Below are 15,615 nucleotides of genomic sequence, written 5' to 3'. Positions count from 1 at the left end.
TATTACTTAACTAAATACATTCTATTTCACATTAAAAAGTGAAATTCACGTGCTGAATTTCTATGCTTTTAAAAGTAAAATGTCCAGAAATTAATTTTTTATATCAAATGTATGGGTAGAAATGTAAGCTATAAATTATAGTTAGCAAAATCAATCTAATATTATTTCAGAGTAAATTTTAAACTGATCTTCTATATTTTAGCCTTATGTTACTATTCTTTTCTCCTCTTCTATAATTTACTTATTTTTTACAACAATACCAGAAACAAGTAATGTATTTTAAGCAATTTTAAGTAATGTATTTTTTGTAGATTTCATTATATTTTATAGATATTTACTGGTATATTTTAATTATTTTAGTTTTAGAAATGCTTTTTAAAGGTAAAATTTTCTTGAAAATATTTTACTAAATCAACCTCTCTTCTAGGAAACAGACTTTTTAAAAGTTAGCTCCATTTAATGAACAAAGTTAATTATTCTATTCTTAGATATTTCAAGCTATTCATGATTTCATTCTGTGTATTACCAAGGTCCTTTCCAATAAGTGGACCTGAATCATATGGATACCCCCAATGCTATCTATCAGCAGGCATTTACTTGCTGATCTGGCTAAAATAGTTTGAGAAACTTAGCTGTGGTTCCCACATCCATACAGTGATTCTCTGTGTCTCCCCCCATTTTTGTACTCTGTCACTTCCATAATATTCTCCTCTGTTTCTCCTATTATAAATCTGCAGTCCCACTCGCTCTCACTTCAACATGAATCGCACTCCATACCTGTGATAGCACACAGCAGTAGCTTGACACAGGCTCACATTAGTCTTGCTTATCAGTGCAGCTTGTTTAAAATCCTGAAAGAGTTTTACAAATTTCTGTTAATTTTACCACATTACCTTTCGGGTTTTCATAAACTTCCTCCTAATTTTGATTCTACCACAAATAAATTTTATACAAGCCTTAAAATATACATCTTCTTTAAAACTTTATGTTCGCCTTTTAGTATCTATGAGAATACTATAACCCAATACAGAATACCATAACCAAAAACTCACTCAGAACCTTGCACTACTGTCTCCACTCTTCTTGTGGTTTTGCCTGGTATTGTAATGAGGTATCACACTTACTTTCTTTTTCATTGTTTTTTTCCCCCCCAGTGAACACAACCAGAGACTTCTGTATCCAGACAGAAATAGAAATTTGCCGGCAGAGACTCTTAGGACTATAGGACAGATAAGCACTTGGGCCAGGCCCTATAACTGCAACTCTTGTGTGGATTAGCTAAGGTAGCTCCTACCTGGGCAACCCACACTTAGGGGAAAATGTGTCATTTTGTCCAGAGATCCTAGAAGCCTCCAGAAAAGGAGCAGCGGAAATGCTAACTGCAACAGGTAAAGTCAGGGCAGTCAGTTGGAATGGACTTGAATGGTACTGGTTGGGCTGTCGCTCAGTCGAGTACAACTCTTTGTGACCCCATGGACTGTAGCCCGCCAGACTCTTTGACCATGGGGATTCTCCAGGCAAGAATACTGGTGTGGGTTGCCATGCCCTCCTCCAGGGGATCTTCCCAACCCAAGGGTCAAACCCACATCTCCTGCATTGCAAGCAGATTCTTTACCATGTGAGCCACCAGGGAAGCCCAAATGGTACTGGGGAAGAGGTTAAAAGAATTAAAAGCACTAACTCTGCCTAAGATTCTGATGCTGTGACCTGAACACTGTTCTCTATTGAACACCAGAGATATGCTGTCTGAAGCTCTTTAGCTTTTCAAAGCCCTACAAAAACAACTGAAACCTGAAGCAAAATAAGAATACCACTGAGTCAGTTCAGTTCACTTCAGTTGCTCAGTTGTGTCCGACTCTTTGTGACTCGATGAATCGCAGCACGTCAGGCCTCCCTGTCCATCACCAACTCCCAGAGTTTACCCAAACTCATGTGCATCGAGTCGGTGATTCCATCCAACCATCTCATCCTCTGTCGTCCCCTTCTCTTCCTGCCCCCAATCCCTCCCAGCATCAGGGTCTTTTCCAATGAGTCAACTCTTCATATGAGGTGGCCAAAGTACTGGAGTTTCAGCCTCAGCATCAGTCCTTCCAATGAACACCCAGGACTGGTCTCCTTCAGAATGGACTGGTTGGATCTCCTTGCAGTCCAAGGGACTTGCAAGAGTCTTCTCCAACACCACAGTTCAAAAGCATCAATTCTTCAGCACTCGGCTTTCTTCACAGTCCAACTCTCACATCCATACGTGACCACAGGAAAAACCATAGCCTTGACTACACGGACCTTTGTTGGCAAAGTAATGTCTCTTCTTTTTAATATGCTATCTAGGTTGGTCATAACTTTCCTTCCAAGAAGTAAGTGTCTTTTAATTTCATGGCTGCAATCACCATCTGCAGTGATTTTGGAGCTCAAAAAAATAAAGTCTGACACTGTTTCCACTGTTTCCCCATCTATTTCCCATGAAGTGATGGGACCAGATGCCATGATCTTCGTTTTCTGAATGTTGAGCTTTAAGCCAACTTTTTCACTCTCCTCTTTCACTTTCATCAAGAGGCTTTTTAGTTCCTCTTCACTTTCTGCCATAAGGGTGGTGTCATCTGCATATCTGAGGTGATTGATATTTCTCCTGGCAATCTTGATTCCAGCTTGTGATTCTTCCAGCCCAGCGTTTCTCATGATGTACTCTGCATATAAGTTAAATAAGCAGGGTGACAATATACAACCTTGACATACTCCTTTTCCTATTTGGAACCAGTCTGTTGTTCCATGTCCAGTTCTAACTGTTGCTTCCTGACCTGCATACAGGTTTCTCAAGAGGTAGGTCAGGTGGTCTGGTATTCCCATCTCCTTAAGAATTCTCCACAGTTTATTGTGATCCACATAGTCAAAGGTTTTGGTATAGTCAATAAAGCAGAAATAGATGTTTTTCTGGAACTCTCTTGCTTTTTCAATGATCCAGCGGATGTTGGCAATTTGAACTCTGGTTCCTCTGCCTTTTCTAAACCAGCTTGAATATCTGGAAGTTCACGGTTCACATATTGCTAAACCCTGGCTTGGAGAATTTTGAGCATTACTTTCCTAGCGTGTGAGATGAGTGCAATTGTGCAGTAGTTTGAGCAGTCTTTGACATTGCCTTTCTTTGGGATTGGAATGAAAACTGACCTTTTCCAGTCCTGTGGCCACTGCTGAGTTTTCCAAATTTGCCGGCATATTGAGGGCAGCACTTTCACAGCATCATTTTTCAGGATTTGAAATAGCTCAACTGGAATTCCATCACCTCCACTAGCTTTGTTCGTAGTGATGCTTTCTAAGGCCCACTTGACTTCACATTCCAGGATGACTGGCTCTAGGTGAGTGATCGCACCATCGTGATTATCTGGGGCATGAAGATCTTTTTTGTACAGTTCTTCTGTGTATTCTTGCCACCTCTTCTTAATATCTTCTGCTTCTGTCAGTCCATACAATTTCTGTCCTTTATCGAGCCCATCTTTGCATGAAATGTTCCCTTGGTATCTCTCATTTTCTTGAAGAGATCTCTACTCTTTCCCATTCTGTTGTTTTCCTCTATTTCTTTGCATTGATTGCTAAGGAAGGCTTCCTTATCTCTCCTTGCTATTTTTTGGAACTCTGCATTCAGATATTTATATCCTTCCTTTTCTCCTTTGCTTTTCACTTCTCTTCTTTTCACAGCTATTTGTAAGGCCTCCTCAGACTGCCATTCGGCTTTTTTGCATTTCTTTTCCATGGAGATGGTCTTGATCCCTGTCTCCTGTACAATGTCATGAATCTCATTCCATAGTTCATCAGGCACTCTATCTATCAGATCTAGTCCCTTAAATCTATTTCTCTCTTCCACTGTATAATCATAAGGGATTTGATTTAGGTCATACCTGAATGGTCTAGTGGTTTTTCCTGCTTTCTTCAATTTAAGTCTGAATTTGGCAATTAGGAGTTCATGATCTAAGCCACAGTCAGCTCCTGGTCTTGTTTTTGCTGACTGTATAGAGTTTCTCCATCTTTGGCTGCAAAGAATATAATCAGTCTGATTTTGGTGTTGGCCATCTGGTGATGTCCATGTGTAGAGTCTTCTCTTGTGTTGTTGGAAAAGGGTGTTTGCTATGACCAGTGCATTCTCTTGGCAAAACTCTATTAACCTTTGCCCTGCTTCATTCCGTACTCCAAGGCCAGATTTGCTTGTTACTCCAGGTGTTTCTTCCTACTTTTGCATTCCAGTCCCCTATAATGAAAAGGACATCTTTTTTGGGTGTTAGTTCTAAAAGTTCTTGTAGGTCTTCATAGAACTGTTCAACTTCAGCTTCTTCAGCATTACTGGTTGGGGCATAGGCTTGGATTACTGTGATATTGAATGGTTTGCCTTGGAAACAAACAGAAATCATTCTGTCGTTTTTGAGATTACATCCAAGTACTGCATTTCAGACTCTTTTGTTGACCATGATGGCTACTCCATTTCTTCTAAGGGATTCCTGCCCGCTGTAGTAGATATAATGGTGATTTGAGGTAAATTCACCCATTCCAGCCCATTTTAGTTCGCTTATTCCTAGAACATCGACGTTCACTCTTGCCATCTCCTGTTTGACCACTTCCAATTTGCCTTGATTCATGGACCTAACATTCCAGGTTCCTATGCAATAGAGGACATCAACTCCAAGCTAGTGAGATGCAAAATATTTCCTGGACGTTTACCCCTTCATAGAATTTCTGCCACTCAGCGTCAAATTGCTTGACAGAAATGTGCAGCCATCTCATTTTCTTCTGAATCTGCCCATGTTGACGGGCTTAGAAAGTTTTCAAGAAAACGTTTCCTTCCCGAGAATACCACTAAACTGAAACAAATAAAATGTTTAAATAAATGTCTATATATCAAAAGACCATGCCAACTGCAATGAGACTTATATGTATAGGCATGTGTGAAAGTGAGAGTGAAGTTGTTCAGTCGTGTCCAACTCTTTGCAACCCCATGGACTGTAGCCTACCAGGATCCTCCATCCATGGGATGTCCCAGGCAAGAGTACTAGAGTGGGTTGCCATTTCCTTCTCCAGGGGATCTTCCCAACCTAGGGATTGAACCCGGGTCTCCTGCATTGTAGGCAGATGCTTTACCGTCTGAGCCACCAGGGAAGTCCTAGATATGTCCATAGGTATGTGTACGTATATACATAAATAATGTGAGATACAGATTGATTTCAATGTTTGCCATAATGTGGGATTATGGAATTATATCCCATAATTTGGGAACTCAAAAAATAAGAGTTCAACACCTGTGAAGGAATAAAAATGGAATAAACAAAGGAATAAAAAATAAAAATGACACTGCTTTTTCCCAGAGAACTGCTTCAGCAAGAATCTTTTGGGCAGTTTTGGTTATGAACTCACTTGACCAAACTAGACTGTGGGGAGGACCCTAACCTCCTGTGGAGTGACTAAAGGTAACTTTAGTTTCCAGACTCCCTTCCCACTTCCAGAAGGCTAGGAAAGAGCACTCTACAGTCTTAAAAGCTAAGCGTCAGACTTCTGGTTTCCACTTCACTAGAGAGAACTCAACCATGAGGCTAGTCTCCCTCCTCCCTCCGTTCCTGCATTGTCTTCCCCTCTCCCTTCTCCTTCCACAAAGCTGGCTATTTAATGGGGGTAGAATAAGTTCTCTGCTAACAGGGGTGGAAGAGGGAGCAGTAGTGTCAAACGGAGCCCTCTGGGACGCTACTATAGGAGAAGGGTATCAGTCCAGACCCATCTGAGAATATGAACTCCCCACTTAGACTTCTGAAGCGTATTTTGATGCTACATGGAATTATTTGGAAGAAATAAGAAATTTATTGTCTAGACAAATATAATCTAATGAAATATTCTACCAGGTATTTCCCCCAAGAGGACTTTCTTTTTCTTTTTTGCTGAAATGAAGTCAAACTTACAACTGTAACTGAGATTTCATTACAAACTTTCCCATTAATTTGGCCTAAGAATTCCAGTTCAAATGCCACACTCTATTTCCCGTGTTCTAATGAAGGGCACACAACTATCAATTAATACATTTTCAGCTCTCGTCCTACTTGATCTCTCTGTTAATCAGTCATCCCCACTAAGAATGTTTCCCTGTGTAGGTTTTCTGACTCTGCTCTCTCTAGGTTCTGCATTTAGCCCTCTTATTATTCAGTCATGTGTTTCTTCATTGGTCTGCCTCAGCAATCGTCTTTTTTTAATATTTCAAATTAATTTTTTAAATTTACACAGGGGAAAAACTTTTTTTTGCCTTTAATTGCAAGCATATCTTGTTTTATTGAGCTTCGCAGATACTGCACTTTGTACAAATTGTGCAATCTTGCCTCAAGCAAGTCTATCGGCACCATTTTTTCAACAGCATTTGTTCAGTTCGTGTCTCTGTATCATATTCTGGTAATTCTCATAATATTTAAAACATTTTCATTATTATTGTAGTTGTTATGGTAGTTTGTGATCCTCAATGATCCTTGATGTTACTACTGCAAAAAGATTGCAACTAACTGAAGGCTCAGGTGATGGTTAACATTTTTTTAATCAATAAAGTACTTTTTAACTAAGATAGGTCCATTTTTAAGACATAATGCTATTGCACACTTAATAGATTACAGCATTGTACAAACATAACTTTTATATGCACTTTTATATGAAGCAAAACAATTAATGGGAGTCACTTTATCGCTATGTTCGCTTTATTGCTGGAACCAAATCTACAATATCTCCAAGGCAAGCCTGTAGTGTTTGCAGGGCATGTTTTTTTCCCTCAGTCTTTTTACTTTTACCCTTCTATATCTTATATCTAAAGTCTGTTTCTTGCAGCCAAAATATTGTTGGGACTTTTAAAAAATTCTACTCTAACATCCTCACTATTTCAATTGGGGTATTTGGAGAATTTCCATGTAATGTAACTGCTGATGAGGTTGGATTTAGGTCTACCATTTATTGTCTGTTTTCTGCTGGTCTCCTCTGTTTCTGATCCTTTGTGTTCTCTTTCCAGACTTATCTGGGATTATTTTAATTTTTTAATATTCCATTTTAATTAATCTACTCTTTTTGACTGCGGAGGTCACATTTGAGAAGAAACCTGGAACAAAAGGAGGTCATGAACCATATACAGATCAATAGGAGGAGTGTTTTCCACCTAGGGAATAGCTTGTGTGAGGACCCTGAGGCAGGAAGGGAGCCTGGAATTTCCAAGGCATAGCAAAAGGCCACAGAGGAGTAACCTGAGTGGAGAAAAGAAGAACATTGACAATGAAGTCAGATCAGTGAGCAGCAATGAGGTCACTGGGGTCTTGGTTGGCTACAGTCAAGAGTTCAGATTTTGGCCTAAGTGTGATGGGAAGTCCCTGGAGGGCTCTGAGCCGAGTAGCTTGCTCTGCTTTATGTTTTTCAGAGGCATCTCCGGCTGCTGTGTGAACAGCACGTAGAGGGACAAGAGCAGAAGCAGTGAGTCCAGATGGAAAGCTACTGCAGGAACCCAGACAGGAGAAGGTAGAGGCTGGAAGGAGGAGGAGAACAGGGGTAAAAGAATGAGAAATGACTGAATTCAAGATATGTTTTGATGGTAGAGCTGACCACACTGGTTCATGATTTAGACACCGGGTGTGAGAAAAGAGAGAGGTCAAGAATGATTCCCACCAGACCGTGAGCTCCTCAAGGACTAGAAATCTGTCTTATTTGTCTCCATATCTTCAATGTCAATGTTAGTACCATGCCTTGTCTGAAGGAATACAGGATTTGGAATCAGGAGAGACCTAAGTTCAAATCTTGTCCCAGTACTTCCTGGTTGACTCAGTTCAGTTCAGTTCAGTCACTCAGTTGTGTCCGACTCTTTGCAACCCCATGAACCACAGCATGCCAGGCCTCCCTGTCCATCACCAACTCCTGGAGTCCACCCAAACCCATGTCCATTGAGTCAGTGATGCCATCCAGCCATCTCATCCTCTGTCATCCCCTTCTCCTCCTGCCTTCAATCTTTCCCAGCATCAAGGTCTTTTCAAATGAGTCAGCTCTTCGCATCAGGTGGCCAAAGTTTTAGAGTTTCAGCTTCAACATCAGTCCTTCTAATGAACACCCAGGACTGATTTTCTTTAGGATGGACTGGTTGGATCTCTGTGCAGTCCAAGCGACTCTCAAGAGTCTTCTCTAACACCACAGTTCAAAAGAATCAATTCTTTGGCACTCAGCTTTCTTTATAGTCCAACTCTCACATCCATACGTTGACTACTGGAAAAACCAGAGCCTTGACTAGACGGACCTTTGTTGACAAAGAAATGTCTCTGCTTTTTAATATGCTATCTAGGGTGGTCATAACTTTCCTTCCAAGAAGTAAATGTCTTTTAATTTCATGGATGCAGTCACCATCTGCAGTGATTTTGGAGCCCAGAAAAATAAAGTCAGCCACTATTTCCACTGTTTCCCCATCTACTTGCCATGAAGTGATGGGACCGGATGCCATGATCTTAATTTTCTGAATATTGGGATTTAAGCCAACTTTTTGACTCTCCTCTTTCACTTTCATCAAGAGGCTCTTTAGTTCTTCTTCACTTTCTGCCATAAGGGTGGTGTCATCTGCATATATGAGGTTATTGATATTTCTCCCGGCAGTCTTGATTTTAGCTTGTGCTTCCTCCAGCCCAGCGTTTCTCATGATGTACTCTGCATATAAGTTAAATAAGCAGGGTGACGATATACAGCCTTGACGTACTCCTTTTCCTATTTGGAACCAGTCTGTTGTTCCATGTCCAGTTCTAACTGTTGCTTCCTGACCTGCATCCAGGTTTCTCAAAAGGCAGGTCAGGTGGTCTGGGATTCCCATCTCTTTCAGAATTTTCCACAATTTATTGTGATCCACACAGTAAAAGGCTTTGGCATAGTCAATAAAGCAGAAATAGATGTTTTTCTGGAACTCTCACTTTTTCAATAACCTGTTTAGAATATCAGCTTCCTCATCCATAAGTTACAATTGTAAATTATGCAGTACTGTTGAGAACATGGCAGGTATAACTGTACAATAACTCAAGTTAACGTTGCTGTTAAGTACTACAGGAATACTTAGGTGGGTAGTAACATGGGCCCTGATTTAATTCTCCAACAGCTGAAGTCTTTTGCTTCCAAACCTCATTTTCCTCACTTTCGCCACCCAACACTATTGCCCAGAGTCTCATAGCTTTTTTGCCTATTCCAAAGACATTCTTTAGCTTTCCCTATCTGAGGGAATTCCAAAGGGCACATCTCAAAACCAAAACCTAAGGGAGTTCAACTCTTGAAATAACATTTCACCATAGTATAAATTGGCTTCCCTGGTGGCTCAGTGGTAAGGAATCCACCTGCCAAGCAGGAATCCACCTACCACGTGCCAAGTTCAGTTTCTGGGTCTGGAAGATTCCCTGGGAAGGAAATGGCAACCCCCTCCAGTATTCTTGCTTGAGAAATCTCACAGACAGAAAAGCCTGGTAGGCTGAAGTGCATGCGGTCAGAAAGAGTCAGACACAAATTGTAACTGAGCAGGAACACGATTATGTAAGCTGCCTAGAATACAGTATCTCAGTCACTTCTTTAATAGTAAGTAATTCTGTGGCACAGAATCTCAAAAGATGGCTCCAGAAGTTGAAAAATAATACAAGTTATATTTGGAGGTGAAAAAACAGGAAACACTCCCTTACATAATTGTCTGTTGTGGTTCCTGAGAAACACAGAAGAAAAACTACCATTATTTAATGGCAAACTTCAAATTACTATTTGATTTTTGCCTATATCTCTTAATTCCTAATTTAACTCTATATAGACAATACAGATAAAAACGAGAACAGTGAACTTTGTTTCATTATTCTATAAAGAAATCCGCCTGTTTCTTATCTGTGTATTGCAGATGCTGTCTTCTATTGCAATTCTGAGTGCCTGTTCCCACTAACTTAAAAGCCTATTCCCAGTAACTTATTCTGGGCTGCTATTCTCTGCCCACGTGAAGCAAACAGATTTATTTTGACATATTTTCAATGTGGAATGAGGAAAACTATGAACGAGGAAGAGCACTGAGCAGCAAAGTAAATGACACTTAAATCATTTTAATTTTTGTCTACAGCTAAGACACTCCCTTAGGAGAGATGATAGTCTTGATATTTCATCAATTTAGAAATTTTTTTTACATATTATCTATTCATTTGTATTTAAAAAGTAAAAAAACACTTTTGCAAAGATTCTGTCATTCAAAGTACTTCATCACAATTCTCACTAAAGTTGAATTATTGTTCATTAATAATGCCATTTATTATCAAAAAAACTTTTTCACAGGTTTTCAGAAGTGAATATACAAAATCAAGTGGGTTCATTTTTACAAGTAAACAGAAAGGTTTACCTCTAATGCGAAATTGAACTGTTCTAATTCTGCATAGATGAGTCCACGATTAATGAAGGTGTTCAAAGTCACAGTTTCTCCAGCATTAAGAAGAAGCACAATTCCATAATCTGTTAATGCCTAAAAATGAAATAATCACTTACAAGCTAAAGTCAACTCTTTAGAGCATTACTACATTGACCACGGACAAACTAGAACCTCATAATTAGTTCTTTAATGTGACTTAAAATTTAAGGCCAAAAATAATCATTTGTTAGGTTTAACAGGTCCACTTAATTAAATACTATGGATGCTGCTACTTTCTAACAAATGGGGTTCACTGTGCTTGTACTCACATGCTATCCTAAGCATTTTTATTGTGCAGGGATTGAAGGGGGCACGCAACACCCTTCCCCAACTCAACAGTTTCACAAAATGACTATTGACATTAAAGCAGAGCACTTGTTAACCTTTTGAAGTTTAACTGCTTTATAGTGTTTTATTGTTTTCGTCACTGAAACCTAAGTTTTACTGAGGAAGAGATTATTCATTTTGTTCCCCATTGTAAAGCCAGTAACTAGCACCATGCCTGCACTTACTAGGCATTTGATAAATTTTTGTTGAGTGAATAAATCATAAAGCAATGAAAACAGATCTTAATAAAACTAACAAATAAGCACTTGTTGGAAAATTACTGCAATATTCTCTCTTTTAAAGATAATCTAAGCTGAGAATTATCTCAGAGGACCTTTTTCCATTTCTTATCTTTTTTTTTTCATTTAATAAATAGGTTTTTCCTCTGTACCAGGTACTAGGAGTATCCCAAATATCAGTTGGAGCTGAATCTCTTAACTCTGAACATTTTTCTTCTGAACATTTTGCCTAAAAGAGCCATATGGTTTCATCAGAAAAGGGCCAAATCATATATGCCCGTAGCATGTGCTAAATGAAAATGCAAATAAATAGTATTTTACTATTTGCTTAGTTAGTGGTTCTCCTCTAGTGTTTTGTGATGGGGAACTCGACATCTAAAAGAATTGTACAATTAAACATCCTATATGTATATTGTAGAATAACTATAAATAAACACTGACAGGCTATAAAAATAATTTGTAACACTTGTAAAACAAAACTAGAATGTTTGCAATTTTCCTATCATGGAATCACATAATTAAAACCTGTGTATATATCATGATGCCTTAGAAATCTACTAAGTAGCTGAATATATAACACAAGAGGAAACAAACCTTGGAAATTAGATTTCATGAAGGTCACAATGAGCAGGCTTTGTGCTTTGTCTCTACTATTGTTACTAAACTTTCAGTCTTGGGAAAGTTACTTAACATTAAGCCTCAGTTTTCCTATCCACAAAAATGGAATATTAATAACATATTGTTATAGAAGTCCACTTTAAAATACTGGTTTTTTAGATTTTTGATATGGACCATTTATTGAATTTATTACAATACTGCTTCTGTTTTATGTTTCAGTTTTTTGGCCCCAAGATATGTGGGATCTTAGCTCCCCAACTAGGGATCAAATCTCCACCCCCTACATTGGAAGGTGAAGTCTTAACCACTGGACTGCCAGGGAAGTCCTTAAAATATTTGATTGAATGTTGGTAAAGCATTAGCCCAGTGCCTATCACACAATAAGCCCAAAATGGGTGATAACGGTTACTACTTTTATTAACATAAGGGGGTAGGAACCAGACTTCACCTTTTCTTAGTTTTTATGAAACTGTATCTTGGGAGTGCATTTTTTGCACAAAATTACTTGTGTTTGCTTGGTCCTGTTATGGCAGGAACGCTGAGAAACAGGTGGAGGGAGACAAAAGGGAGGAGGTGACACAATAAAATGACATCCGGTCCACGTGCTGGAGGTCAGATGGTTTCACAAAGCCACCTAAAGACTGTTAACCAGAAGCAAACAAACCTGTGGACGCCGATATAGGTCCCTATTCCCTGTGTGACTTGGATGTGTTTCTAATGTCTCCCTGTTTCCATTTCTTCATCTGTAAAATGAGCCCATTGGATGAAAAGCATTGGGTACCAGGCCGCTCTAAAATAGCCAATATGTTCTTATTCTAGTTAGATTTCCATTTACATAGATTTTCATTTTCCTTATTCATAGAGCACCAGCTCTGATACCAATCAGACATAACAAAAATAGTACTTCCCTGCCCAGACCCCGGCCATTGTTTGCAAGTTCAGGGTTACCCAGAAAAGGCAGGGATAGGGGTGGGGAGGAAGCTGTCAAAGATACCTGCTGTGCAGGTTACTCTAATAAATGATCCTTTAATTGGCTCCTAGAATGGTAACAAGAGCCTGTGTTAAAATTAGTTATTCATTTGTCAACATTTCTGGAGGAAACCTGAAAATCCAGTTATCGGCAATTTTATATCCGTTTAGACAGAAACAATATTTCTCAACTTTTTTCTTCCATAGGAAATAAATCACTAAATTTCTAAATGTCTTAAACAGATTTAACTTTCCAGGTTTTAAGGAAATTGAGGGAGTGTATCCGCACACAACACCCGGGAACACAATGCAGTCTTTTAAAAGAAGCCATCATCAACAATGAAGTGATAGAAACAAGGAAGAGGAGATAGGAGGATAGCAGAAACGGAAGCAAGAAATTGGGCAGAACACCAAGAAACTACTGATCTGCTCCCCCGTGAGGAATCTTGATTGGAAAAGGACAAAATTGACAAGGGGAGACTGGAGAATGGAGTAAGATTCAAAAATATAAAAAAGGGCTTGCACAGGTAGAATCTGGAACAGGATAAATAGAGAAAAAAGGTTTGCTTCAACCATCAGTTAGGCTTCAAAATGGTCTCTGAGCTGGAAACCATCACTCAAAACTGCCTGCTGCATCTGTGGTCTGAGCATTGTAACAAAATACCTCCCCAGGCTATTCTAGTTAATGTTGAGATTGTGAAGCAAACAATATTGCTAGTGATCACTGCTTAAAAATTCTACACACAATTTATCAGTGGAAACATTTTTCTCAAACGAGAAACATGTAACACGTGTTAGTTTACACAGCCCTTAAATGCTTGTATAAGCATTATAAAATTAATTTTCATTTGACGTTGCAGAGATTGTATATGAAAATTTGCTAAGCACTAGCAAAAAATTAAATATTCTTTAACATGGTTCTTTGGCATCTCAAGTTTTGTGTGTATTTCCACAGGAATTATTTTTCTAAAATTGTAACAGAAATAATAAGAAAATACGCTTTAAATATATTTACAAATCTTACCATTTGAAGTTCATTTATCTTGGTGTAACATAATGCTCTGTTATAAAATGCTATATAACTGTTTTTATCCATGTTGATAGCTGTAGTTAAATCTGTAATCGCTAGTTTATAATTCTACAAAGAAAACATAATTAAGTGAGAAGAGTTCATCATAATGGACTTAAATTTAGTTGTAAAATAAATTCTTGATTCTATCGGAGTTTTGGGACTACACATTTAATCATTCTGTGTATCATCCGTGAAATTAAGACCATCAAGCTAATCTTTTACAGAATTAATTAAGAAGGTCCCTTGGTAGGAACTGTTATTATAGTTTTTCTCATTTGCAAATAAAATTCAATATACAAACAACTATTAACGATTCTCTTTTTTCCATTGTTGCTATATGTATCTGTGCGCTTGGTTGCTCTCTTGTGTCCGACTCTGCAACTCTATGGACTATAGCCTGCCAGACTTCTCTGTCCGTGAAATTTTTTAGGCAAGAATACTGGAGTGGGTTGCAATTTCCTATTCCAAGGGATCTTCCATACCAAGGGATCAAACCTGGGTCTCCTGCATTGACAGGCAGATTCTTTACCACGAACGCCACCTGGGAAGACCCCTGTTGCTATACAGCAAGCAAAAAATTTAATTTCTTACGGATAAAAGAGAAGCAAGCTAATTCACCCAACAAACATTCACCAGAGCTGGCTTGCTTCTGTCTCTAGTACTGTCATATCACGTAATTGTCATGTTTTCTACCCACATTCTCTTTTGCTTCTTTTTGATGCTTCCCTGATAACTTAGACATCCATTTTTTAAAATTTTATTTTATTTTTAAACTTTACATAAACATCCATTTTTATAGACAGTAATTTTCACAGAATATACAGGTAATGCAAGGTCTTACCTTTGTTTTAAGGTATTATTTGCAAAATAATATTTCATATTTCATATGAAATATCTACAAAGAAATGTCAGAAAAGAAAAATAGGGGGAAAAAATATGCCAAGAACCATTAGACATCAACAGTATTGCTCACACTTTTTAATTCAGTAATATCCATTTAGGAACCATAACCTTTGATTTTCTTCTATGTGTATTATTTAAAATAGTAAAATAAAAAAAAAAATTCAAACAATCCAAATGCCCAACAATAAAGTGGTTAAAATATACTATGATGGAATAGTATGCAGTCATTAAAACTGGTATCATCTTCAATGATTAAATATAAGAAGCAAGGCACAACACAGATTATTTAAGTAGCACAGTCCCAGTTTTTAGAAGTATATATTTTATTAGGAAAAAAAGACTACATGAAATACACCAAAATGCTCTCAGGAATTACCATCTGATGGTAGGAAATCAGGTGATTTTAACCCTTCTTTATTCCTCATTGTATTTTCCAAATTCTCTATAATGAATACTATTTCCTTAATAAAAATATATAATTAATGCCATTTAAAATATAAATGTCACAAATAAATATCACTATTTTATGAAAAATCATTAACTGAAATCCCTTTTGATGTTCTGTCAAAGTGCAACACCTTTTATGTAGTTCTGCCTCATTCCATGGCAATTCTCCTTTCACAGAGAGAAAGGGGAAGTGAGTCCCTCCTTGGCATCCGAGCAGCCACACACCCTAAAATACCAGAGCTTAAGGTAGGAAATTCCTTACCCTGCTGTAGTATTTCAGAACTCCTCTGTAGACATAGGCACGCACACTCTGAGGGTAAATTTTGATGGCCTCATTACAACTCAAGATCGCTTTGGAGTATCTGCCTTTCAAACCATAGTAGGCTACTCGACTTAAATATGCCTTTTCAGAGAAAGAGAGGAAGAAAGAGGAAACAGATTATTTCAGTAAAAGCATCAGTTCTGCCAAAATATATATTGTAGTTGGAACAAATTTATGCCATCCAAAGATGATATAAATCAAACTTTTTGTCACTCTTTTATTAAGAAAATTTCAAACTCACAGAATATTCAAAGAATAGTACAGTGAACACCCATAT

The 15,615-nt window shown here is 38.1% G+C and overlaps 1 protein-coding gene across 8 annotated transcripts in view; it reads right to left on the bottom strand.

Moving 5' to 3' along the window:
* Positions 1-15,615, bottom strand: part of TTC6 (tetratricopeptide repeat domain 6) — a 215,766-nt gene that overhangs the window by 22,941 nt on the left and 177,210 nt on the right. For 7 of the 8 annotated variants that reach the window (XM_070775481.1, XM_019983232.2, XM_070775482.1 and 4 more), the window contains 4 exons: positions 15,279-15,419; positions 13,619-13,732; positions 10,376-10,495; positions 778-851 (listed from right to left, as the gene is read on the bottom strand). In XM_070775481.1, coding sequence (XP_070631582.1) covers positions 778-851; positions 10,376-10,495; positions 13,619-13,732; positions 15,279-15,419 — 449 coding nt within the window. The remainder of the gene's footprint in view (positions 1-777; positions 852-10,375; positions 10,496-13,618; positions 13,733-15,278; positions 15,420-15,615) is intronic. The other variant, XM_070775484.1, reaches the window with a different exon arrangement.

The sequence above is a fragment of the Bos indicus genome, chromosome 21, assembly GCF_029378745.1.
Source record: "Bos indicus isolate NIAB-ARS_2022 breed Sahiwal x Tharparkar chromosome 21, NIAB-ARS_B.indTharparkar_mat_pri_1.0, whole genome shotgun sequence".
NCBI classification, from domain to species: domain Eukaryota; kingdom Metazoa; phylum Chordata; class Mammalia; order Artiodactyla; family Bovidae; genus Bos; species Bos indicus.
Note: the sequence above shows the minus strand (reverse complement) of the source record. Positions and strands in the feature narration are given on the sequence as shown.